This window comes from Sus scrofa, chromosome 3 (assembly GCF_000003025.6).
Source record: "Sus scrofa isolate TJ Tabasco breed Duroc chromosome 3, Sscrofa11.1, whole genome shotgun sequence".
Lineage (NCBI taxonomy): Eukaryota > Metazoa > Chordata > Mammalia > Artiodactyla > Suidae > Sus > Sus scrofa.
Window position 1 is genome coordinate 23,619,706 of NC_010445.4, and position 26,704 is coordinate 23,646,409.

General features: G+C 47.3%; 1 protein-coding gene across 1 annotated transcript in view; it reads right to left on the reverse strand.

Annotated features, from left to right (window-relative positions):
- Positions 1–26,704, reverse strand: part of OTOA (otoancorin) — a 92,733-nt gene that overhangs the window by 49,490 nt on the left and 16,539 nt on the right. Inside the window, 9 exon segments of the mRNA XM_021086477.1 lie at positions 737–904; positions 2,400–2,615; positions 5,806–5,929; positions 9,759–9,775; positions 9,778–9,942; positions 11,136–11,236; positions 15,550–15,653; positions 21,011–21,246; positions 25,448–25,579. Coding sequence (XP_020942136.1) covers positions 737–904; positions 2,400–2,615; positions 5,806–5,929; positions 9,759–9,775; positions 9,778–9,942; positions 11,136–11,236; positions 15,550–15,653; positions 21,011–21,246; positions 25,448–25,579 — 1,263 coding nt within the window.

The following is a 26,704-nucleotide window of genomic DNA, read 5'->3' on the forward strand; positions in this document are numbered from 1 at the left end:
GCATCCTCATGGATATTAGTCAGATTTGTTTCTACTGAGCTAGGACAGGAACTCTGCAGTTTGGTTTCTTAACAGTTGGACATAGCAAGTCTGATCAATGCCCAGAAGCCCACTGCAAGTGAGATAGAAGACACGGATGTGGATTCAGAGCATGGAGGGGGGGCTTTCAGAAGCACTAGGAGAAGCTCAGGATTCACTTTTACACTTGAAAAACAAACTTCTGAGAGTTTCCGCTGTGGTGCTGTGGGTTAAGAATCTGACTGCAGCAGCTCAGGTCATTGTGGAGCCCTAGGTTCCATCCCCAGCCCAGCGCAGTGGGTTAAAGGATCAGGCATTGCTGAAGCTGTGGTGTAGGTCACAGCTGCCACTCGGATTCAATCCCTGACCCCAGGAACTTCCATACGCCATGGGTGTAGCCATAAATTAATTAATTAATTAATTAATTAATTAATTAAAAAAGAAAGAAAAGAAAAACTTCTGAAACATTACTACAGCAAGAGGCCTAACTGAAGAAACGTCTTCCAGATTTGAATGGCTGGAAAGAGTAGCAGAGTCTAGAAAAAATTCGGCACCACCCCGGAGGCTCCTTCTGGAAAGGAGGGTAGGTGGACATCGGAAGGCATTCTTCAGGCTCAGAACAACCCCATCCAAAGACAAAGACACAGGCCACACGCAAAGCCCCCAAACCCCACCCTCCGTGGTCCCCGTGGCTGGGGACCAGACTTCTTCCTCTCACCTTGCTCAGGACACCGTGCTGCTGGGCAGGCGACAAGTCAGACATGTGCAGGGCGATGGTGCTTCTCAGGACCTGCGAGAGGTCCCTGCGGTCCATGGCGTGGAGGGCCTGGGTGCTGACCCCGGCCAGCAGCACTCCCATCTGGCTGGCATTGTGGAAGGACAGCACCTGGGGGCACCAGCCAAGAGGAAGGTGATGCCCAGCTCCTGCTCCCCGCCTTGTGGGCATTTGTTAAGACTCCCTGCAGGCTGGGTATCGGGATGGGAGCTGGGCACCATAGTGACCAAAACACAAGCCACCCTCCCAGACTCTCCTTCCTGCCATCAAGCAAGAGAGTTAAGGAGTTCCCTGGTGGCCAAGTGCTTAAGAATTTAATGTGGTCACTGCTGTGGCTCAGGTCACTCCTGTGGCTCGGGTTTGATCCCTGGCCCAGGACCTTCTGCATGCCCTGGGTGCCGCTGGGCAAGTTACTGTGCTTATCCAAGGCCGCATAGAACGATCATAAATTGACCCAGGCGCCACCACTGACTCCGCAATGGACTTTTACTGTTTAATTTGAACTAGCTGATAGATTAAAAAAATTGAAGGAATCCCAGAAGTTCCCTTGCTATGCCGTGGGTTAAGGATCCAGCGTTGCCACAGCAATGGCACAGGTACAACTGCAACGCGAGTTCGATCCCTGGCCCTGGAACTTCCACATGCCTTGGGCGTGGCCCCCTCAAAAAAATCATTATAAATCCCATAAAAATCTAGATCTGCAACCTACACCACAGCTCACGGCAACGCCGGATCGTTAACCCACTGAGCAAGGGCAGGGACCGAACCCGAAACCTCATGGTTCCTAGTCGGATTCGTTAACCACTGCGCCACAACGGGAACTCCTAAGTCAGATTTCTTATATCGCTTACATTCCTGGGATCAGGTGTGCTAATACCAGGGGCTCAAATGTAGCAGCCAAACTTGACCTGAAGTCTGGCCAATAGCTGCCTGTTTGTTGGATTTGGAGGATAAACCTTACGCATGCATGTCAACCGATGATTGAGAATGTTGGCTGCCATCTTTTTTATTTTTTTCCTTTTTAGGGCCACACCTGCAGCAGGTGGAATTTCCTGGGCTAAGGACTGAATCAGACCTTCAGCTGAGGCCTACACCACAGCCACAGCAACACAGGATCTGAACTGCATCTGCAACCTCTGCCACAGCTTGTGGCCACCCTGGTTCCTTAACCCACTGAGCAAGGCCAGGGATCCAACTCGAATCCTCCTGGATGCTAGTTGGGTTCTTAACCGGCTGAGCCACCAGGATGTAAGAATGGGTGAGCCATGGTCATGGCGCCATGATGGAGGTAGTTACCTTGGATGTGAAGCAAGCAGGCTCTGAAGCCAGATGCCTGGGCTCGATCTCAGCTCTTTTCTTTTGTGTGGCCTTGGCAATTCCCTTCTATGCTCTGCACCTCACATAAATGAGGTGGGACATGAATGTTATAACACCACGGACCTCATAGGGTTGTTGGGAAGATGAAATGATTAACTGAGCCATAGCCAACACTCATTGAGCTGGTACTCCCATGCTATCTTCTTACCGATTGGCTGCCCCTGCTGAGTGAGTATAACCAGTCCTTGGGCCTCAGGGCATTAAAATAGAGTTCAAAGCTCCAACTGACCTTCTCGTGGGCCAGGTATTTGGCAGACAAGAGGATGACTTGGCTCTTGGCCCAGCCTGAGACCTGGTTGAGGGTTGAGATGGCACCATGCACAGCCTCGGGGGAGAGGGATTCCAGCTGACTGTGGGTCAAGCCCACAACTGCATCCGACAAAGAGCCCAGAGTCTCGTTGAGGGTCTGGTTTTCAGTGGCAATTTCCAGGAGGTCAGCTTTGAGCTAGAAGGAGGACAAGCTGCAATGAGCAAGCAGGACAGGGGTTCCTTCTGACCCCCAGGGTGCACCCTGGCCCCACCGTCCCCAGTCAAAAGGAGAGGGACTCCTGCCTAGCCCAGATCATGGGTCACTCCACAGAGAATGCCACCTCCTCTGGCCATGACCTTCATATGCCACAAAAGCACCTTGGGCTTCATTTCAATATGAATTTATTAAATCAACCTTAAAGCATGGCAGAAGGAAATTCTATTCATTTCACTTGTAATTCCACCACAGTCCTATAGCATCTATTTTCTTTTTGTGACCTTGAATTCTATATCCTGTCTATAGGGCTGTTTTTCCTTCATGAGATAGGCGGGGGAGGGGGCTTTCATAACAATATATAATCTGGGAGTTCCCGTTGTGGCGCAGCAGAAACAAATCTGACTAGTAACCATGAGGTTTCGGGTTTGATCCCTGGCTTTGGTCAGTGGGTTTGGGATCCGGCGTTGCCATGAGTTGTGGTGTAGGTTGCAGACATAGCTCGGAACCAAGATGCTGTGTCTGTGACATAGGCTGGCAGCTGTAGCTCCAATTCAACCCCTAGCCTGAGAACCTCCATATGCTGCAGGTGCAGCCCTAAAAAAAGCAAACGTAAATATATATAATTTGGGTAAAGATAATTCTCAACAGTAACAGGAAGGTGAAAGTCTCCTAAAAAAACACAAAAACAAACCTCACCTCAAAAAAATTACTATGCTTAGTAATTGGGTGTATATGTTTCCAGGACTTCTTTTGCCTTTATAAATAAACCATGGTGTGCAGTCTTAACGTAGTTGTAAGACGAACAGAAGTGCCATTTTCTGCTCTATATTTTTCATTTAAAATTCTCTCTCACACGGTTTTAATGTTCCTGCGATCCCCTGAATTATTTTTTAGAACACGCCTGTCTAGTTATAATCAAGTGTGTTTCCCAGCTGCTTCCATTAAAGAAGGTGATCAACTCATCTATTGTAGCAGGACCTCTGCACCAAAAAACGAGAAGGGTTCTTGTTTTAACACCTGAATTTGTAAGCACAATAAACCTAGCCTTGACTGACACGTGCACAAGTGTTCCTGATGATACTGAAATGGCCACTGGGAGGCAGCAGAGTAAAGCGAAAGAAACAGCGGGCATCGCCCCTGGTTTTCTTCAAATTCAACCGCGTCTCGTCCCTGGAACTCCGTTTCCATCTCTTCCAAAGGCCCAGAGCAGGGGTCCCCAAAGTGAGGTCCTTGACCAGTAGTATCAGCATCACCGGGGAAGCTCTAAGAAATGCAGGTTCTCAGGCTCCACCCCAGCCCTCCCCAGTCAGAGGCTCTGGTTGTGGGTATTTTAGGTGTTTTTAACAAGCCTTCCAGATGATTCTGATGCACCCTCAGGTTTGAGAACTGATCTAAATGACCCAAAGGGGTCTCTCATATCTAATTGTATCTGACTTTCTTCTTGGTCACAGCGTCCTTCAAAGGCATTTAGTTTCTTATTTTTGCTTGCGCTTGCTTAGAAGGATTCTTTTCCTGAAAAACAAAACTAGGCGCCGACCAAGACAATGGCTCTGTGTCAAATACCAAATGGGGTGGAGGATTTTATGATGTGTGAAAAATTATTGACAATATTATCAAATTTTTCTTGAAGATTGCTCTCATGTCATCTTTTCAATTAAAAAAAAAAATGTGGGAGTTCCCATTGTGGTTCAGCAGCTTAAGGACCCAACATTGTCTCGGTGAGGAAGCAGATTCAATCCCTGGCCTCATTCAGTGGGTTAAGTATCCAGGGTTGCCACGAACTGCAGTGTAGGTGGCAGATATGGCTCAGTTCTGTGGTGGCTGCAGTGTAAGCTGGCAGCTGCAGCTCCAACTCGACCCCTAGCCTGGAAACGTCTATATGTCCCAGGTGTGGCAGCAAAAAGAAAAAAAAAAAAATTTAAGAAATTCAAAAAGAAGTGGAAGAAACCGAGCAGAATTGAGGCTTTGAGGGAATTGAGTTCCCGTCATGGCTCAGTGGTTAACGAATCCAACTAGGAACCATGAGGTTGCAGGGTCGGTCCCTGGCCTTGTTCAGTGGGTTAAGGATCCGGTGTTGCCGTGAGCTGTTAGTGTAGGTTGCAGATGAGGCTCAGATCCCGCATTGCTGTGGCTGTGGTGTAGGCTGGTAGCTACAGCTCTGATTCAACCCCTAGCCTGGGAATCTCCATATGCCGTGGGAGCAGCCCTAGAAAAGACAAAAAAAAAAAGACTTTAAGGGAAGACAGGAAAGAGAGATGGAGGGAGGAAGGAAATGAGAAAGTCTTGATGAGCCAATGTGTCCAAACCTCTGGCCTAGGAACTCAATAAATTTACTCTAATTCGGTGCTTTCCATCCTGGCTGCCCTGGAATCATCTGAAGAACCTCCCACACCCAGGCCACACCCCAGACCAATAATGAGCATCTCTGGGGGGCGGAGCCTGCGGGAGGGGTGTGTCACTAAGGTAGAACCGGGTTTGAGAAGCTTGGTCACCAGACCAGCAGCTTCAGCATCACCTGGAAGCTTATTAGAAATGCAGCGTCTCAGGCCTCATCCAGCCCTCAAAGCTGCATTTAAGATTCCCAAACAATCCTAGGCACATTTATTTTTCTTTTTCTTTCTTTCTTTTTCTTTTTTTTCTTTTTTTTTTTTTTTTTTTTTGTCTTTTTGCTATTTCTTCGGGCCGCTCCCGCGGCATATGGAGGTTCCCAGGCCAGGGGTCGAATCGGAGCTGTAGCCGCTGGGCTACGCCAGAGCCACAGCAACGCGGGATCCGAGCCACGTTTGCAACCTACACCACAGCTCACGGCAACGCCGGATCCTTAACCCACTGAGCGAGACCAGGGACCGAACCCGCAACCTCATGGTTCCTAGTCGGATCCGTTAACCACTGCGCCACGACGGGAACTCCCCCAGGCACATTTAAGTTTGAGGTGGCCACTCTGAATTTGGATCTAGTCCAGCTTTTTTTTTGTTTGTTTTTTTCTTTTCGCTGTGATTTCCCAGTTTAAGCTCATCCTAGGGTCTGAGATACCATCTGCTGTGGCTGGACTTAGATCCTGATTAATCCTGCATGTGTTCTCTCGAAGGGCAGACAAGACTATTCTCCCCCATTTCTCCGGCTAGGGAAACTGAGGCCAGGGCTCCAGGGCCCCGTAGCTCTTCAGCACCTTCTGAACCTCAGCCTGGAAGCCCCTCAGGTGGCTGCACTTGATCATCTGGTGAAGGAGGACTTGGGCCACGGCAGCATCCAGCAACTCCAGGTCATCATAGAAACAAACCAGCAGCCCCAGCCTGTGTGAGAAGATAAGGGAAGCTGGTAAAGGGCCAGTGCTGGGGGGCCACCACTGAAGCCCCACCCCAGTTAGAACCAAGAGGGTCATGATCACAGCAGCTGCCACATCCCAGGTACTGTGCTGAGCACTTTACCTGGATTATCTCATCACAACAACCGTGCAGGGGAATTACTCTCGTCAGCCCCATTTCACAGAAGGGCAAACTGAGACTCAGAGCGATCAAGTGGCTTACCTAAGGCAAGCAGTGGTCCTGGGCGTTAAATCTAGATCCATCCAACTATGTCATCTTTCCTCTCAGGTCATTAAAGGATACAAGGAATGCGTGGTGCTCAATTAGCTACAGAAAAATCCCGATTTCCACACAGAGATAAGGGGTTTGTGTGCCCTATTGGATGATCTGAGATGGAGATTTATTTCCAGGATGCTTTATAACCAATATCTCCAGATGATGACTTCAAAAGTGGGGGGAAAGGCAGGAGGCAGAACAGTGCAGGAGAAGAGATGGGATTTGAAACCTGGCCAAGCTGGAAGCTCCATAGCTAGTGGTTAAGTACATTAGCTTCAGGCCAACTGGAGTATGATGGCCAGCTCTATGAAATGTCTGACCTCCAGAAAGTTACTGAACTTCTCTTGCAAGGCTGCTGCACACAGTTGTGCAGTGCACACCCTGCACTACTGTACACAGCAGCTCTCCCTCTCTGAGCTTTTTTTTTTTTTCCACTTCGCAGCTTCAAACCCTCCTCTCTTCCTGGTTGCCTCTAATTCAGTCTTTTTCTTTTTAGGGCCACAGCTGTGGCACATGGAAGTTCCCAGGCGAGGGGTCCAATCAGAGCTGCAGCTACCGGCCAACACCACAGCCACAGCAACACGGGATCTGAGCTGTCTGCAGCCTACCCCAAGCTCACCGCAGTACCGGATCCTTAACCCACTGAGTGGGGCCAGGGATCAAACCTGCATCCTCATGGATACTAGTCGGGTTCGTTTCCACTTAGCCACAATGGGAACTTCTCCTCTCCAAGCTTTTCGTGGGGAGGTTTTCTTTGCTTATCATAGCACATCCTAATAAATATGATGGATGAAGAAAAGAGGTGAACAGAAAGAGGTAAATGAGAAAAGGCATACCAATTGATTAGTATGCGTCCTAGTGAATCCAAAGCTCTTATTTATTCAAGGATGCTCTTAACATTAGTATGAAATCTTAGCATGGCTGGACCACCTGGTTGACCATGATCAGACACTAACACACTCAGACATGCCCACAGCAGAGCAACCAGGTCAGGCAAAGGATTCGAAAGTGAGTCTGATGAGAAAAGAAGACTCCCACTCCTGGGCATCTACTCGGAGAAAACCATGACTCAAAAGAGACACTGGTACTCCGATGTTCATTGCAGCACTATTGGCAATAGCCAAGACAGGGAAATAACCTAAATGTCCATCAACAGAGGAGTGGATCAAGAAGATGTGGTACATATACACAATGGAATATTACTCAGCCGTTAAAAGGAACAAAATACTGGCATTTGTAGCAACATGGATGGACCTAGAGATTATCATGCTACATGAAGTCCATCAGACAATGAGAGGCCAACATCAAATGCTTTCACTGACGTGGAACCAGAAAAAAGGATGGAATGAACTTCTTTGCAGAACAGATGCTGACTCCCAGACGTTGAAAAACTTATGGTTTCCAAAGGAGACAGGTTGGGGGGTGGAGGGGATGCACTGAGGGTTTGGGATGGAAGTGCTGTAAAAATTGGTTGTGATGATTGTTGTACACCTGTAACTGTAATAAAATTCATTAAGCAATAAAAAAAATAGAAAAGAAGACTCAGAGGAAGCGAAGATTGAATATCAAGAACCATGTTAAGAATTACTAGTATTTCTTAAGCACTTACTATGTGTAGATGTGCTGGATCTTTACAGGGGGCTTAATGAGGCAGGCAGCTTATTATCTCCCATTTTACAGATGCGGAAATGGAGGCTCAGAGAGAGAGGTGCCATAACACGGCCAGGACCACATAACTTTAAGTGGCAGTGTCAGGATTAAACCCAGACTCCAGGTCCCACGTTCTTAACCACTAAGCTATTTTTTGTGTGTGTAACCATTAAAAAAAAAAAAAAAATGGGACCTATGTCCATGGGTGAAAGTTACTAAGGAGAGACAAAGAAGGTCTAAGAATATGAAAACAGGAGTTCCCGTTGTGGCACAGTGGTTAATGAATCCGACTAGGAACCACAAGGTTGCGGGTTCGATCCCTGGTCTGGCTCAGTGGGTTAAGGATCCGGTGTTGCCGTGAGCTGTGGTATAGGTAGCAGAAGCGGCTTGGATCACGCGTTGCTGTGGCTGTGGTGTCGGCCGGCAGCTACAGCTCCAATTCAACCCCTGGCCTGGGAACTTCCATATGTCACGGGAGCAGCCCTAGAAAAGGCAAAAAGACCAAAAAAAAAAAAGAATATGAAAACAGGGGTTTCCATGGTGGCTCAGATTAAGAACCCGACTAGAATCCATGAGGACATGGATTCGATCCCTGGCCTCGATCAGTGGGTTAAGGATCTGGTGTTGCCACGAGCTGTGGTGTAGGTCGTAGATGCAGCTTGGATCCCGCATGGCTGTGGCTGTGGTGTAGGCCATCAGCTCCAGCTCTGATTCAATCCCTAGCCTGGGAAATTCCATATGTTGTAGGTGCGCTCCCCCCGCAAAAAAAACCCTGAAAACATTCTCTGCGAGTGACTTTGAACAATGTAAAGTAATATGGTGACGTCAGAGGAAGCACAGTGACAGGAAGGCCCTGGGAGATGGAGAGAGGATGGGTGAACCATGCCCACCACCAACCCCCCTCACTGTATCCTCCCCCACCCCCGACATTCAAACCCTTTCTGGGGTCACCAGGTGCACAGTTCCTGGTTCCTCCCCTGGAAACAGTATCCAGGGATCATGTGACAGTCACTAAATTCTAAAGCTGATCTCATCCTGGCTCCCCACCTGAGAATCTAGATGTCAAGGGGGTTCACAAATACGGGGACCTACGAGCTATTTCCAATCCGCCACCCAACCTAATGGAAATTACACATTTACCTTGGAATGGATGGAGAACTGAGTATTTAAAATGTTTCCATGCTCAGGGTTGGAATCTTAGCACTTGAGAAGGTTGTACTAAATGTCGGGAGCTCATAGGAGATGCTTTTTAAAAAGCATATGTTTTCAGAGTTCCCTCTGTGGCGCAATAGCTTAAGAATCTGACTGCAGCCGCTCAGGTCACTGCAGAGGTGCAGGTTCAATCCCTGCCCAGAGCCATGGGTTAAAGGATGCAGCGTTGCCTGCATTGGGGGCATAAGTTGCAGCTGCAGCTCGGATTCAATCCCTGGCCCAGGAACTCCCATGTGCCTCGGGTGTGGCCATAAAATAAAAATAAAAATAAATAAATAACTTTTTTTTTTCTTTTTAGGGCCACACCTGCAGCATATGGAGGTTCCCAGGCTAGGGGTCACAGTGAATCTGTAGCTGCCAGCCTACACCACAGCTCACGGCAACCCCAGATCCCTAACCCACTGAGCGAGGCCAGAGATCGAACCTGTATCCTCATGGGTACTCGTCAGGTTTGTTACCCCTGAGCCACAATGGGAACTCCTCAATAACTTAAAAAAAAAAAAAAAAAAAAAAAAAGTTTGTCCTCTCCCCACTCATCAACTCTTCAAAAGGGGTATCTTTGGGGAAATACCTCCCTCACATGCACGGAGCCGTGGGATTATCCCAAGAGATGGAGCAGCCACCACCCTTCCCTCCCCAGGTCTTTTGCTGCTCAGAGGAAGCTGGTGGCTTAGGTAGCCTCTTGGGAAAGGGCTCCGGGGGCCCAGCGCCCACGCCCCTTGCCTGTGGACGGTGGACGTATTCCTCGTGTCAAAACTGGAGGCGCGGATCCTCTCCAGAAACGCCTGGGCCAGTGCGGGCGTAATGTCATAAACCGTGTCCAGCTGCTTGGTGGCGTTGTCATAGCTGATGAACAGCCCCACCTGGTGGACAAGGACAGGAAGACCAGTGAGGAGGGCTGCAGGGGCCCCTTGCAGCGCCCCCTAGGTGGTCTGTGCTGCGCCCGACCCCAGACATCTGAGACGACCATTTCTCTTGTCATTATTTTCCATAATAGTTTATTACAAGATACTGAATACAGTTCCCTGTGCTGTACAATAGGACTTTTTATTTGTCTCTTTTTTTATTTCTAATTTTTTTTAATTTTTATTTATTTTTTAAATTACTCAAATGAACTTCTCACATCTGTAGTTGTATAACGATCTTATTTGTCTCTCGTATATAGAGACTTTGTATCAGCTGATCTCAAACGCCTAATTTATCCCTCCCCCATCCTTCCCCTTTGCTAACTGTGTCATCGATTTCTTTTCTTTTTTTTTTTTTTTTTCTGTCTTTTTAGGGCCACACCTGTTGCATATGGAGTTTCCCAGGCTAGGGGTCTCATCGGAGCTGTAGCTGCTTGGCCTACACCACAGCCACAGCAACGCAGGATCTGAGCCACATCTGTGAACTGCACCACAGCTCACGGCAACGCCAGATCCTTAACTCACTGAGCAAGGCCAGGGATCGAGCCCACAACCTCATAGTTCCTAGTCAGATTTATTTCCACTGCACCATGATGGGAACTCCATTGATTTCTTAAGAGTCTATAATTGCTGCTTTAGTTTCTTCTTCAAGCCAACTGATATTTAGGAAAGTTTTAATATCTGAGCAGTTGAAATGTTTTAAAGCTACTATTTGTACATTTATTTCTTGATTTGTTTTCTTTTCTTTCTTTCTTTTTTTGGGGACCGCACTTGCGACACATGGAGGTTCCCAGGTTAGGGGTTGAATCGGAGCCACAGCTGCTGGCCTACACCACAGTCACAGCAAGGCCAGATCTGAGCCTCATCTGCAACCTACACTACAGCTCACGGCAATGCTGGATCCTTAACCCACTGAGTGAGGCCAGGGATCGAACCTGCGTCCTCATGGATACTAGTCAGATTTGTTTCCACTGAGCCACCACAGGAACGCCTCAAAGAGTTTTCTTTAGATGCTCAAGTTATATGGAGCTGAGGTGGGTGTCCAATTTCCAGGGCATCTTGACTGGCTGGCTGAACATGGGAGGTTTAGAATACACCTTACACCGGATATATTAGTGATGGGGACACGTAGATGTACTTTTCCAACTTACTTCTATAGGACTAATGTTTGTAATTTCTTCCAGTGGTAGGTGAACCATATATCTGCCCAAAATCCATAAGCTTTCTGCACTGACCCAGGAAACAGAGTCATCTGCAAACACACAAATACATGGATAAATAAGCAAATAATGAAATAAAAGCCTAGGCACTGGTATGTGATGGTCAAAAGCATCTTTGCATCAGGACCTCCTTTTTGCATTCATTAATTCATTCAACAACCACTTCCTGAGAGGCTATGCTACACAGCGACAATGCCAGATGCTCTCTAGTTTGTTACTTAGTAGTGTGGCTCTTGGACCAGCAGCTTCAGCATCACCTGGAAACTTGTTAGAAGAAATACAGATTATTTTTTAATGCTTAAGACCAAAAAATACACTTTTTTTTTTTTTTTTTTTTTTTTTTGCTTTTGAGGGCCGCACCTGCAGTATATGGAGGTTCCCGGGCTAGGGGTCGAATCGGAGCTACAGCCGCCAGCCTACACCACAGCCACAGCCATGCAGGATCCCATCCACATCTGTGACCTACACCACAGCTCACAGCAACACCGGATCCTTAACCCACTGAGCGAGGCCAGGGATCAAACACGCAACCTCATCGTTCCTAGTCGGATTCATTTCCACTGCGCCACGACAGGAACACCCAAAATGCCCATTTCGTTTTAGTTTACTTAGTTACTAACTTGAAATATATCTGACTTCTTTATTACTACGAATAACGATCATTATCTTCCTTGTGGATTAGACCACATACATGAGCCAAACCATACCATTGATCCTTCCTCATATGTGCCCCAAAGGGTCTCCAAATCTTTTGCTCTCTTGGGCCCTTCTCCTTTTAGCTAGAATGCCTTCCCCCTAACCCTTCTGCTTCCAAACCCTACCTTAAAAATTGAGCTCACTGAAGTTCCCGTCATGGCTCAGTGGTTAGCAAATCCGACTAGGAACCATGAGGTTGCGGGTTCGATCCCTGGCCTTGCTCAGTGGGTGAAGGATCCAGCATTGCCGTGAGCTGTGGTGTAGGTCGCAGACGTGGCTCGGATCCCATGTTGCTGTGGCTCTGGCGTAGGCTGGCAGCTACAGCTCCGATTCGACCCCTAGCCTGGGAACCTCCATATGCCGCAGGAGCGGCCCAAGAAATGGCAAAAAGACAAAAAAAAAAAAAAAAAAAAAAAAAAAAATTGAGCTCACAGTGTCCTCTCCCTTAAAGCCTTCCCTCAGCTCAGCCAACAGTAATTTCTCCCGTCTCTGAATTCCCAGAGGACTCTCTATTCCTCTGTGCAGGCATTTGAAATTCCCCATCGGCAAATGTCAGTGGGGCTTTAAGAACAAGCACGGCCAGGATTCAATGAACTCCCATTGGCTTCACGGCCCCCAACCCTCCAGTCAAAGACCTACACACCACATTGCACTGGTGGCATTTTGGGGAAATGAAATCAGCAGGGACGCATTGATGGGATGTCATGAACCAGTCACCAAGAGCTGTTGCCGGAAGCCCTGGGCTGTGGCTGAAGCCCAGGTGAGACGGTGAAGTCAGCTGATGCCTGAGCTAAGTCACAAGAACAAGAAGGTGCCTCCCCTCATCTGGGGCTCAGAGCTGTCAGGTGAGCTCAGGTGAACACCCTGTGATACTCTAGATGGGGATTCTTTTTTTTTTTTTTTTTTTTTTTTTTTTGTCTTTTTGCCATTTCTTGGGCCGCTTCTGCGGCATATGGAGGTTCCCAGGCTAGGGGTCGAATCGGAGCTGTAGCTGCCAGCCTACGCCAGAGCCACAGCAATGCGGGATCCGAGCCACGTCTTCGACCTACACCACAGCTCACGGCAACGCCGGATCCTTCACCCACTGAGCAAGGCCAGGGATCAAACCCGCAACCTCATGGTTCCTAGTCGGATTCGTTGACCACCGAGCCACAACGGGAACTCCTAGTTGGGGATTCTAAACACTTGCCTCGGTTATTAGAAAGGGGTGGCCTCAGAAGGCTAGAGAATTCTGAAGGAAAACCACAAAATTCACCAAGAATCAAGCTGCGTTGTTCATTTTCAGTGAATTATTAAATGTGAACTGTATTTCTTTTCTGCAAAAAGATCCCCAAGCTTGGGATATTTTTGATACCCAAAGTATGTCCAGTTACCTCAAGGAACTTCATGAAAAAAAAGTTTAAAGTCCCAATAGAGAGCTCCCGTTGTGGCTCAGCTGGTTAAGAACCCGACATAGTGTCTGTGAGGACATGGGTTCGATCCCTGGCCTCGCTCAGTGGCTTAAGAATACAGCGTTATCATAAACTGCGGCATAGGTTGCAGATGCATCTGGGATCATGTGTTGCCATGGTTGTGGTATAGGCTGGCAACTGCAGCTCTGATGCGACCCCTAGCCTGGGAACCTCCATATGCCACAGGTGCATATGGAAAACCAAACAAAAGTCCAGGAATTCCCGTTGTGGCTGAGTGGGTTAAGAACACGACTAGTATCCATGAGGATGCAGGTTCTATTCCTGGCCTTGCTCAGTGGGTTAAGGATCTGGCGTTGCTGTGAGCTGCAGCATAGGTTGCAAATGCAGCTTGGATCGGGTGTTGCTGTGGCTGTGGTGTAGACTGGCAGCTACAGCTCCCATTCAACCCATAGCCCGGGAACTGTCATATGCCACAGGTGCAGCCCCAAAAAGGAAAAATAAATAAATAAATAATTTTTTAAAAGTCCAAATAGAATTCCTTTTAATTCACTTTAGTTTAATCATGAACCTATCACATAGGGATTTTAGGACAGTCTGTCTCTAATTAAATTTTCATGATAAGAACTGAAGGGAAGTCCAGAGGGTGAGCTGAACCGCTTTCTCAGGGTTACATAGTGTGAGATTTGGATTCCTGGAGGCCATAGTTACGCATCCAGCAGAGGGAATTCTGAGCATGGAAGACACTGAATCGTCCATTGTTTAACACTCTGAGCTCAGAGCTCAATTTCAGGAAACAAAAGTCTTGGCACTCCCTACCCACCAACCCCTCCGGCTTGCCACACCCGCCACCACCACTACATCCAAGTTCATTTGGACCTCAGGGCCTCTGTGTTTTCTGGTTCCCCTGCCTGGAACCCTCTTCCTCCAAGCCTTGCTTGTCTCATTCCATTTCTCATTCTGGTCTCCGTTCCAACCGTCACCTGCCCAGAGAATTCTTCTCTGACTCCTTCATCCAGGGTCAGAGAACTACAGCCTGTGGGCCAAACCCAGCCCACCACCTGTTTTTGGACAGACTTCGAGCTTGGTTTTTACATTTTTTTAATGGTTGAGGGAAAAATCAAACAAAGAATAGGAGTTCACGGAGTTCCCGTCATGGTGCAGTGGAAACGAATCCAACTAGGAACCATGAGGTTGTGGGTTCAATCCCTGGCCTCGCTCAGTGGGCTAAGGATCTGGTGTTGCCATGAGCTGTGCTGTAGGTCACAGACATGGCTCAGATACTGAGTTGCTGTGGCTGCGGTGTAGACCAGCAGCTGTAGCTCGGATGTGACCCCTAGCCTGGGAACCTCCATATGCTGTGGGTGCAGTCCTCAAAAGCCGAAAAAAAAAAAAAGAATAGTTCCCATTGTGGCGCAGTGGAAACGAATCTGACTAGCATCCATGAGGTTCGATCCCTGGCCTTGCTCAGTGGGTTAAGGAGCCGCCGTTGCCATGAGCTGAGGTGTAGGTCGCAGTCGAAGTTTGGATCCTGTGTTGCTGTGGCTGTGGTGTAGGCCGGCGGCTACAGCTCCGATTCGACCCCTAGCTTGGGAACCTCCACATGCCACAGGTTCAGCCCTAAAAAGCAAAAAAATAAAAAAATAAAAGCCAAAAATAAAGAATGGAAAAAAATGATAAAAAGATAAAATAAAATAAACTGAAACTCTGTACTGAAATGATACCTCCCCATTCCTTCCGCCCTTCAGCCACCTCCTGGTAACAACCTCTCTACTTTCTGTCTTTATGAATTTGACTACTCTAGAAAATAGTAGGTTTTTCGAAACATCTATCAAATGAATGAGTCCTGGCCTATTTCTCCTTTGGTTGCCAGGAAGCTTAGCACTAGATTTCTGTGCTTTATTGCACAGATTTTCTTTGACACAGATGTTGAACTCGTAAGCTTATTCCAAAAGTTTTCACCGCATCTAAGATGCCATCATTATTTATGTTCTGCTAAGAAACCAGGACACACCGTTGATTGTAAGACACAGGTAATCCTTAAAGCTTCAGAGACTTTACCACGGGAGAAATACATTGATGAAATGGGGTATGTGTGTTTTCTATAAGCCACATCGAATCCTTTTTGGAAGTTTGAGGGAAGTGAAAACCCTCGGTGACAATGCGATCAAATTCCTATCTACAGCGATCAAGGCTGGACTCCCCCCAAAAAGTGTTCCCACCGCAAAGCCTGGGCTCACCAGTGACATTGGAGGACGTCTGCAAAATCCCCGTCATCCAGGAGTAGAGTGCCCTCTGGGATTGGGCCGAGGTCTGGTCGTAGAGCTCTCTGAACACCGCGGATCTAAATGACACAAACATGGGTGTCAATGCAGGAACAGACAGAGGAAGGCTGCCTGGAGACAGGGTCGAAAGAGCAAATCGACAGGAAGCCGTCTTTGGTTAAAAACCCTTGGGAGCTCCCATCAGCACTCAGCGGTAACGAACCCGATTAGGATCCACGAGGACATGGGTTCTATCCCTGGCCTCCCTCCGTGGGTTAAGGATCTGGCATTGCTGTGAGCTGCAGTATAGGTTGCAGACTCGGCTCGGTTCCGGCATTGCTGTGGCTGTGGCATAGCCAGCAGCTAGAGCTCCGATTCGACACCTAGCGTGGGAACTTCCATGTACTTCAGGTGCAGCCTTAAAAAGACAAAAAAATAATAAAATTAAAATAAAAACCCTTCCCACTTCTTTGCTCTCTGTAGCTCGTTACCCCTTTCTTCTCATCTTATCACAGTGAAATACCTTCCGAAGAGTGGTCTCCACTTGCTCACCACTTGGTCGCTTTTTTTTTAAACAGTTTTATTCAGATATAATTCATATACCATACAATTCACCCATTTAAAGTGTACAATTCAGAAATTTTCAGTATATTCAGAATTGTGCAACCATTACAATTTTAGAGGCATTTAAATACTTCAAAAGGAAGCCCCAGGAGTTCCCGATGTGGTCGTGGGTTACGAACCCGACTAGTATCCATGAGAATGTGGGTTCCATCCCCGGCCTTGCTCAGTGGTTAAGGATCTGGCATTGCCATGATCTGAGGTGCAGGTCACAGATGCACTGCTGTGGCAGTGGCGTAGATTGCAGATGCGGCTCTGATTCAACCCTTAGCCTGGGAACTTCCATATATATGCCACAGGTGTGGCCCTAAAAAGAAAACCAAAAAAAAAGAGAGAGAGAAAGAAACCCCATACCCTTCAACTGTCACCCTGAACTTCTAATCACCCCAACTCCTAGAAACTACTAATCTACTTTCTGTCTCTAGATTTGCTTCTTCTGGTTCTTTCAAATAGATGTAATCATACAGCATGTCACCTTTGTGTCTGGCCTCTTTTGCTTGGCATGATATTTTCAAGGCTCATGCATGTTGAAACATGTATCAGTACTTCACTTTTTTTTTTTTTTTTGGTCTTTTTTTTTTTAGGGCCACACCTGAAGCATATGGAGGTTCCCAGGCTAGGGGTCCAATCGGAGCTGTAGCCACCAGTCTACACCACAGTCACAGCAACGCCAGATCTAAGCCGCATCTGCGACCTACACCACAGCTCACAGCCATGCCAGATCCTTCACCCACTGAGCAAGGCCAGGGATCGAACCCGCAACCTCATGGTTCCTAGTCAGATTTGTTTCCACTGCACCACTACGGGAACTCCAGTACTTCACTTCTTTTTTCCTTTTTTTAAGTTTTATTATAGATGATTTACAAGGTAGCAATAATTTCTGCTGTACAGCAAAGCGATTCAGTTATACATAAACAAACCATTCTCTTTCAGATTCTTTTCCCACATAGATGATCACAGAACATTTAGTAGAGTTCTCTGTGCTATACAGCAGGTCCCCGTTGGCCAATCATTCCACATACCTCAGTGTGCAGATGCCTTTTTTTTTTTTTTTTTTTTGGTTTTTTTGTCTTTTCAGGGCCACGCCCGTGGCATATGGAGGTCCCCAGGCTAGGGGTATAATCAGAGCTGTAGCCACTGGCCTACCCCACAGCCACAGCAATTCAGGATCTGAGCCGCCTCTGTGACCTACACCACAGCTCAGGGCAACGCCGGATCCTTAACCCACTGAGCGAGGCCAAGGATCGAACCCACCACTTCATGGTTCCTAGCCGGGTTTGTTAGCCACTGAGCCATGATGAGAACTCCTGCATCTGCCTTTTTAATGACCCAATTCTATTCCGTTGTACGAATATACCACTTTTTGTTTATTCAATAGTTGATGGACACTTTCTTTTTTGTAATTTATTTTTTTAATTGTGATTTCCCCCATGCAATTTTTTTTCTCCTGTACAGCATGGTGACCCAGTTACACATGCATGTACACATTCTTTTTTCACGCATTATCCTGCTCCATCATAAGTGACGAGACATAGTTCCCAGAGCTACACAGCAGGATCTCATTGCTAATCCATTCCAAAGGCAATAGTTTGCAACTAGGAACCCCAGATGGACACTTTCTATGTTTTGTCTTTTCGAATAATGCTGCCATAAACATTCATGTAGTGACATATGTTTCATTTCTCTTAGGTAGAGACCCAGGAGTGGAACGGCTGGGTTATATGGCAATTCTTAGCCTTTGAGGAATGGCCGGACCAATTTCCAAGGCAGCTGCAATGTTTTCCACGCTCACCAGTGGTGTCTGAGGGTTTGATTCCTCCACATCTTTGGTAACACGATTGCCTGACGTTTGGATTATAGACATTCTGCTGGGTGAGAAGTACACTGGTCACTTTTTTTTGGTCTTTTTGCCTTTTCTAGGGCCACTCCCTCAGCATATGGAGGTTCCCAGAGTAGGGGTCGAATCAGAGCTGTAGCCACTGGCCTACACCACAGCCACAGCCATGCAGGACCCGAGCCGCATCTTCGACCTACACCATAGCTCATGGCAACGCTGGATCCTTAACCCACTGAGCAAGGGCAGGGATTGAACCCGCAACTTCATGGTTCCTACTCAGATTTGTTAACCACTGCGCCACAATGGGAACTCCTACATTGGTCATTTTTTAAGCTACTGCCACTGGTTTCCCCATGGCCACACCACTCCCGTGGCCCAAGTCTTGAACGACCTCCTTGTCCCCATACCCATGAGTTCCACTGGATTCAAATATCACTTGACCTTTCAAGGCACTTGACACTGAGCACGCCTCTGGTTCATCCTTGCTCATTCTGGAAGAATTTCCTCACCTCCACCCACCACCACTGAAAATCAATTCACCAAAGAACCAGCTTGCCAACCTTTTCTAAGCTTAAAGTTGATCCTTGCCCCTCTCTTAGTCATTTCACATGTGACTAGGCAAACTTGCCCTTATATCCGTCTGAACATCTTTTTTCTGTATCTTTTTTATCCTCTCCCGCCTCCTTCTCCTTTTTCTTCCTCTTTCTCCTTCTCTCTCTCTTCTGTCTCTCTCCATCTCTTATTTCTTTTTTGGGGTTGTTGATTTTTTCATAACAGCAGAGTCAGTGAGAAGGACAGGAGAAAGATATAATTCTGAAAAAATGGTACATGTCTTTTTTTTTTTTTTTTTTTTTTTTTTTGGCCAGGCTAAGCTACAACAGTGATGTTGAATCCTTAATCCCTAGGCCACTAGGGAACTCTAGGTACATATTTTTTTTAAGGGAAAGCTTGCCCATTTGTAAAAATGCAGGCTCTATCATTCCCTGCGCTGTGTTATTCGATCTCTCTGTGCCTCCGTTGCCTCATCTGAAAAATGGGGATGGTATTCATGGCATCATCCCACGAGGAGAAGGGGATGGCAGGGTAGGGCAGTAAAAGGGCAAAACTGGGGCTCAGGAGACCTGGATGGAGTTCAGATGACGTCAAGCCCCAGGGGTTCACCTCAGAGATGCCATCCCCTCTTGGGGCCTCAGTTTTTTTTATCTGCAAAAGAAGAGGTTAGATTTAACAATGGCCATGAGGAAACAGAAGATGGGGGCACACTCTGGACGCCCCACTCATGAACTGAGAATCCGGAGTCAGGCATTGTTATATCTTTATTGTTCTGTTGTCTTTTGCTCCTTGAGGTTCATAACCTTTATCCCAGTTCTTATGCAGGGTCGATATAAAGTTTTTGTGCTGGACAGGTATGAGTGTTGATGGTCACGCATCCATCTTCCCTCTGCCATAATTGAAATTCAGTTTTTCTTGGGGAAATTACATCTCTCAGGCTTTATTTTATTGAAGCACAGTTGATTTACAGTGTGGTACCAATTTCTGCTATACGGCAAAGTGACTCAGTTCTGTATCTATATATACACCTTCTTTTTTTATACTCTTTTCCATCATGTTCTGTCCCAGGAGACTGGGTATATAGTTCCCTGTGCTGTACAGGATGACCTCACTGCTTATTCATTCAAAGTGTAATAGTTTGCATCGACTAACCCCAAACTCCCAGTCTATCCCACTCCTTCCTGCACCGCCTTGGCAACCACAAGTCTGTTCTCTATGTCTGTGAGTCTGTTTCTGTTTTATAGACAGGTTCATTTGTGCCATATTTTAGATTCCACCTATAAGTGATATCATATGGCATTTGTCTCTCTCTTTCTTATTTCACTTAGTATGAGAATCTATAGTTGCATTCATGTTGCTATAAATGGCATTATTTCGTTCTATCCTATGGCTGAGTCGTATTCCATTGTGTATATGTACCACATCTTCTCTATCCATTCAACCACTGATGGACATGTAGGGTGTTGCCATGTCTTGGCTATTGTGAAGAGTGCTGCTGTGAACATAAGGGTGCATGTATCTTTTAAAATTATAGGTTTTTTGATTTCTTGTTGTGGCTGAGTGGGTTAAGAACCGGGCTAGTATCCATGAGGATGGGGGTTCGAACCCTGGCCTCTGCGCAGTGGGTTAAGGATCCTGCATTGCCACAAGCTATGGAGTAGGTTACTGATGCGGCTCAGATCTGGTGTTCCTGTGACTGTGGTGTAGGCTGGCAGCTACAGCTCCAATTCCACCCCTACTGTGGGAACCTCATAAGGTGAGTTCTTTAGAAATAGAATAAATAAATAAATAAATGTTTTGTCTGGATATATGGCCAGGAGTGGGATTGCTGGATCATATAGTAGTTCTATTTTTAGTTTTCTGAGGAACCTCCATACTGTTTTCCTAGTGATTATAGCAATTTACCTTCCCACCAACAGTGAGGAGAGTTGCATTTCTCCCACTCTTGACTGGTCGTGTTTGGGCAGGACTGGGACCCACATCTAAGCCGATATGCATTGGCTACAGTAATTGGCTCAAGAATGGGCACATGACCCAGTCTGGACCAATGAGAATCAGGTCTAGGACTCTGGTTGCAACTGTTAGGAAAGTCCTCTGGACCAGGCACTCACAGGTTCTTTCCTTTCTTTCTTTCTTTCTTTTTTTTTTTTTTTGCTTTTTAGGGCCACATCCATGGCATATGGAGGTTCCCAGGCTAGGGGTCCAATCAGAGCTACAGCTGCCGGCCTATACCACAGCCACAGCCATAGCCACAGCCACGCAGGATCCTAACTGCATCTGCAACCCACACCACAGCTCACGGCAACGCCAGATCCTTAACCCACTGAGTGAGGGCAGGGATTGAACCTGCATCCTCGTGGATACTAGATGGATTCATTTCTGCCGCGCCACAGCAGGAACTCGCTTTTTCTTTTTTTTTCCACTCACAGGTTCTTGAAGGCATCTTCACGCAGGTCCCGGGGGAGCTTCTCTGTGATGTCCGGCTGCAGAAAGTGGCCTGAGGACCCTCTCAGCACCCTGCCAAGGATCTCCACACACTCCAGGGGATTCAACACCTGGAAACACCTCTCCAGCGTGATGAGAAACAGGCTGCGATTCACGCCCGGGCTCTGCAAGGCTTGCTTCCGAATCTCTCTCAAGTCAATAATGACGTCGTCCAGCTCCTAAACGAATGATAGAACGTAGGGTTGCCTTGAGCGTTGCCTCTCCATGTGGAAGCCCCGGGAGGGACCACACTTTGCAGCAATGGTGAAATTCAGGACCACTATGAAATACCATGCTGCTACGTCAAACCTTCCAGAACTTCCCATTACCCACAGAACAAAGTCAAGACCTTCACCGGCTCCATCCACACGAGCACCTTGTCACTTTCCATGACTGTCACACTCTAGGCCCTTGCCCTCTCTAGCTGGAATCGCCTCCTCTCCTTCTCCCAGCGAAATCCAGCTCATCCTTTGAAGCCACACTCAGCTGTCATTTAAGTGGCGAAATCTTCTCTGATGTCCTTCTACTTTGGTCAAATCAAATCTCCCTCCACTCTGGGCTCCCAGAAGCATCTTTGTGGGGTGGAGGGCACACCTGCAGTGTTACACGGAAGTCCCCAGGCTAGGGGTCGAATCAAATCAGAGCTACACCACAGCCACAGCAACACCAGATCTGAGCCATGTCTGTCACTTACACCATAGCTCACGGCAACACTGTATCCTCAGCCCACTGAGAGAGGTCAGGAATTGAACATGTGTCCTCATGGATACTAGTTGGGTTCTCAACCAGCTAAGCCACAATGGGAACTCCCTCAAAAGCATCCTGAACCAAACTTCATGATGCCTTAGAGATGCTGTCTTTCCTCCAAGCCAATGGATCTCAACCTTGGCTGCACATTAAAATCACTGGGGGGAGGGGGTGATTCCCAGCCCCACCATATAGAGTCTGATTTTCCTGGTCTCTGGCGGAGCCCTGGCAACTGACTCTAGTGTGTGGCTGGGGATGAGCCAGGAAAGTACTGAGGCCCAAGTCTTATGTCTAGAGGGGTGTCTGGTACCTAGAAGACATTGAGAAAGAGCCCGTTGGGATGAAGAATGAATGAATGAATGAATGAATCCTTTGAACCACAAACCCCAGGAATGCAGACAGGGTTTAGGCACAATCTGATGGGACATGACTCTGTCCTTCACCTCCTCCAAAGAGAACAGTCACAATTTACTGAGTATGGACCATACAGTAGCACAGCCACTGTGCCAGGCATGGCAAGAACACACATCACCTCCTACAGGTTAAGCCCCATGGGTCTAAGGGTCAGACATTCCTAGGTTCAAACTCCAGTCTCTCCGCTTCTACGTGTGTCTTCTTGAGCAAATCATTTAATTTTTTTACGTCTCAGTTTCTCCCTCTTGAATGAAGATAAAATCAGTGCCTACTTCTTAGATGTACATAAGAACTGAATGAAGTAATGAGGAGTTCCCTTTGCAGCTCAGTGGTAACAAGCCCAACTAGTACCCATCAGGCTGCAGGTTCGATCCCTGGCCTCGCTCAGTGGGTTAGGGATCCAGTGCTTCCGTGAGCTGCGGTGTAGGTCACAGATGTGGCTCAGATCCCCAGTTGCCATGGCTGTGATGTAGACCGGCAGCTACAGCTCTGATTCAACACCTAGCCTGGGAAGCTCCATATGCCACAGGTACAGACCACCCTAAAAAGCAAAAAAAAAAAAAAAAAAAAAAAAATTGAATGAAGTTATGAATGCAGAGTACTGGGTACCCAGGGAACCCTCAGCAAACAAAGGCTGTAATTCCTCAATATCACAGGTGCTGGGAACAAAAGAGAGATTAGGCAACCTGCTCAAACCTGCCTGGAGCTGGGATCCGACACAAATACTCTGAGTCCAAGCTCACACCCTAGCCACGACCATGTGCTTCCTAACTTCAGTCACTCACGGTAGGGGCCAAAGAGTGCAGTGGCTAAAAGCATAACTTAGGGTCCTTAGGCAGGGGTTTGCAGATGGTATTGGGCCATCTGTGACCGACTACTAGAAGCCACATCCTCATTTTAACTGCCCTGGAACTGACCCCCAGCATCTCTTTCGGGGAAGGATGTAGGCAACAAGTCAGCGAGGAAGCGGCAGAATATTTGATGTGCTACCACTAGAAATCACACACAGTTTCCTAAGACGCTACCATTGTTGCAAATGTCTAGAATATGGGCTGACACTCAAAACTTCCTTAGAGAGGCTATTGGACCTGCCACTAAATCTTGTTACTGTGTTAAAAAAGCTCATCATTTACCAGACCCCAACTTTATGTGTTTCGATACACTTCTTTCAAGAGAATCAGCTTCCTACATGTTTCCTTTTATAGATTTTAACACAATACTCTGAGAAGGAGCCCCCGGGCTTCCCCAGATGCCCTGAGGGCTCACAGCTGGAGTCAAGAGCCCAGGTTCCCACCTTTGATTTGCTTATAACCTGAGGTGACTGACTTGGCCTCTCCAAGCCCATTTGTTTCCTCATCTGAATTCTGAAATGGTAAGATTCTAATTATCCTTATTTCAGAAGGTCCGGGAGACAATTCAACAGGTCCAGGGTTGTTAAACCCTTAGAACAGTGTTGGTAAATCTGGGCCATGGTCCATGTGAGTCAGTAAAGTTTTATCGGAACACATCACATCCATTCATTAACCTGCCATCTCCAGCTGCTTTGATGCTACAAGCGACAGTTGAGTAGCTGTGACAAAGATTATACGGCCCGCAAAGCCTGAAATATTTACCGCCAGGCCCTGTACAGAAATGGTTTGGGGGTCATTCCCCCAGAATAATATCCGATGCATGGCAGGCCCTCAATAAACATTAATCAATGTCATTTCCATAAACCACCATCCGCATTTGTGCCATATCTTTGCCCTGCCTTTCCTATCATTTGGTTCACATTTTTACGTTAAGCGGACTCTTTAAAAGTTGAATTCATTTCAAAAGAAAACATTACATCTCCACCAAATTCACAGTGTTGATGTATATTTTAATATCATGTTAAAATAAATCTGGGGGGTTCCCGTCGTGACGCAGTGGTTAACGAATCCAACTAGGAACCGTGAGGTTGTGGGTTCGATCTCTGGCCTCCTTCAGTGGGTGAAGGATCTGGCATTGCCGTGAGCTGTGGTGTAGGTTGCAGACACAGCTTAGATGCCAAGTTGCTGTGGCTGTGGTGCAGGCCGGCAGCTGTATCTCCAATTTGCCCCCAGCCTGGGAACTTCAAATGCCATAGGTGCAGCACTAAAAAGACAAAATTAACTAATTAATTAATCTATGATTATTAAAATATTTAAATAGTTCATTTCCCTTTGGAAAACACTCTTCCACACTAACCTATCTCTAAACTTCATCTTTTTTTTTTTTTTTTGGAGCTGCACCTGAGGCATATGAAGGTTCCCAGGCTAGGGCTCCAATCAGAGCCACAGCTGCCAGCCCACACCACAGCCACAGCAACGCCAGATCCCAGCCGCATCTGCGACCTACACCACAGCTCACGGCAATGCTGAGTCCTCAACCCACTGAGCAAGGCCAGGGATCAAACCCACAACCTCATGGTTCCTAGTCGGATTCATTTCTGCTGCACCAGGACAAGAACTCCTAAACTTCATCTTTCTGATTCCCAAGGATTCTCTAAGTCTCAGAGGCCTTGCTTTGCTCTTATGTGATCAATCTCATGTCTTGGAAATCACGTTTCTGGTTTTTGTCCTCTAGATCATAAGCTCCTTGAGGCCAGAGACAGTCTTTTATCTCTGAATCCGGTTCCCCCAGGGCATAGTAATCATTCATGGATGTTTATCGAGCAAAACTTATTGGAGCTGCTCAGTATCCCTCATTTCTTAGTATCCATAAGAATGTGAATCAGGAGTTTCCGTGGTGGCATCATGGTAATGAACCCGACTAGTAACCATTAGGTTGTGGGTTCAATCCCTGGCCTTGATCAGTGGGTTAAGAATCTGGCATTGCCTTGAGCTGTGGTGTAGGTCACAGACAGCTCAGATCTGGCATTGCTGTGGCTGTGGCGTTGGCTGGCAGCTGCAGCTCCAAATCCACCCTTAGCCTGGGAACTTCCATATGCCGAGGGTGCAACCCTAAAAAGACAGAAGGAGGAGGAGGAGACGAAGAAGAAGAAGACGAAGGAGACGACGACAATGAATCATAAGGCTTTTCACTTGAACTTTGGAGAAAGAGGGAAAACCCAGGTCCCAAAACTCCCAGGGAGTTTGCAGAGGGAGGAGGAAGAGATACAGAAGGGCTCAGGCCTTAGTGTGGCTCAATTCCATTCAGCTGGACAAACACCAACTGGCCCTGGACCCCCCTGCTCCAGGCGTGCCACGAACACCTCACCAAGCACTCCTTCTTGTCCTCTAAGAGACATCGCATGGCTGTGTGGAATTGCAGAGCATCTGTTCCCCTCAGGTCCTCCAGAAGCTTCTGGGGCTGGTACAGACGCTGCTCCAGGTGGTTTTCCATGGCTGCCTGGAGGCAAGAGTGTGGAGAGTCCGTGAAAAAAGGACAAGGTCAGCACCACGGCCAGCAACCCAGCCAAGCCACCCAACTCCCCACAGAGACCACAGGCTGGAAGCCGGCACCCATCCTTGCTAAGTTTACTCCAAAATTTGTCATGAACTGGAGTTCCCTGTTGTGGCTCAGTATCAAACCCGACTAGTATCTATGAGGACACAGGTTCGATCCCTGGCCTCATTTGGTGGGTTAAGGATCCTGCGTTGCCGTGAGCTGTGGTGTAGGTCACCGGCTGAGTTGCTGTGACTGTGGCTGCGGCCAGCACCTGCAGCTCTAATTTGACCCCTAGCCTGGGAACCTCCATATGCTGCAGGTGCAGCCCTAAAAATAAAAAAAAATAAAAATAAAAATAAAATTTGCTATGAATTGCCAACATTGAAAATTCAGGGGATTCCAAAAATCCAGATTTTCAACTTCTCTTGGAAAACACAAAGATGTGGCAATGCTGGGCACACACCCCCTTCTTCGCAACAATCACCAGGCCTGGGGCAGCCTTTCACTGTGATTACCTTTCCTGCTTACCCCTCTCCAGGAAGCTCATTTTCCCAAGGCCTGCCTGGTCCCTGCAGGTGACCAAGGTTTCAAGTCCAGAGCAGCTGGCCTCTACTCAGAAAGCTTATTACGGAGTTCCCATTGTGGCGCAGTGGTTAACGAATCCGACTAGGAACCATGAGGTTGCAGGTTCGATCCCTGGCCTTGCTCAGTGGGTTAAGGATCCTGCGTTGCTGTGGCTCTGGCGGAGGCCAGTGACTCCAGCTCTGATTCAACCCCTAGCCTGGGAACCTCCATATGCCGTGGGAGCGGCCCAAGAAAAGGCAAAAAGACAAAAAAAGAAAGAAAGAAAGAAAGAAAGAAAGAAAAGAAAGCTTATTACACCCAGATGGGCACTGCTCAAACCTCTCTCAATGCCCAAGACCAAACCAGAAGCCAAATTCAGGTACCATGAACTCTCGTTGGCATTTCCTCCCAGGTGGGGAGAAGAGGCCAATAGCCTCTCTTGATAGAGATTTCCTCTGCTATATGAGGAATTCTTTTCTAAATCTTCCTTAAAGAGAAGTGCTCTAGAAAGGCAGCATGGCA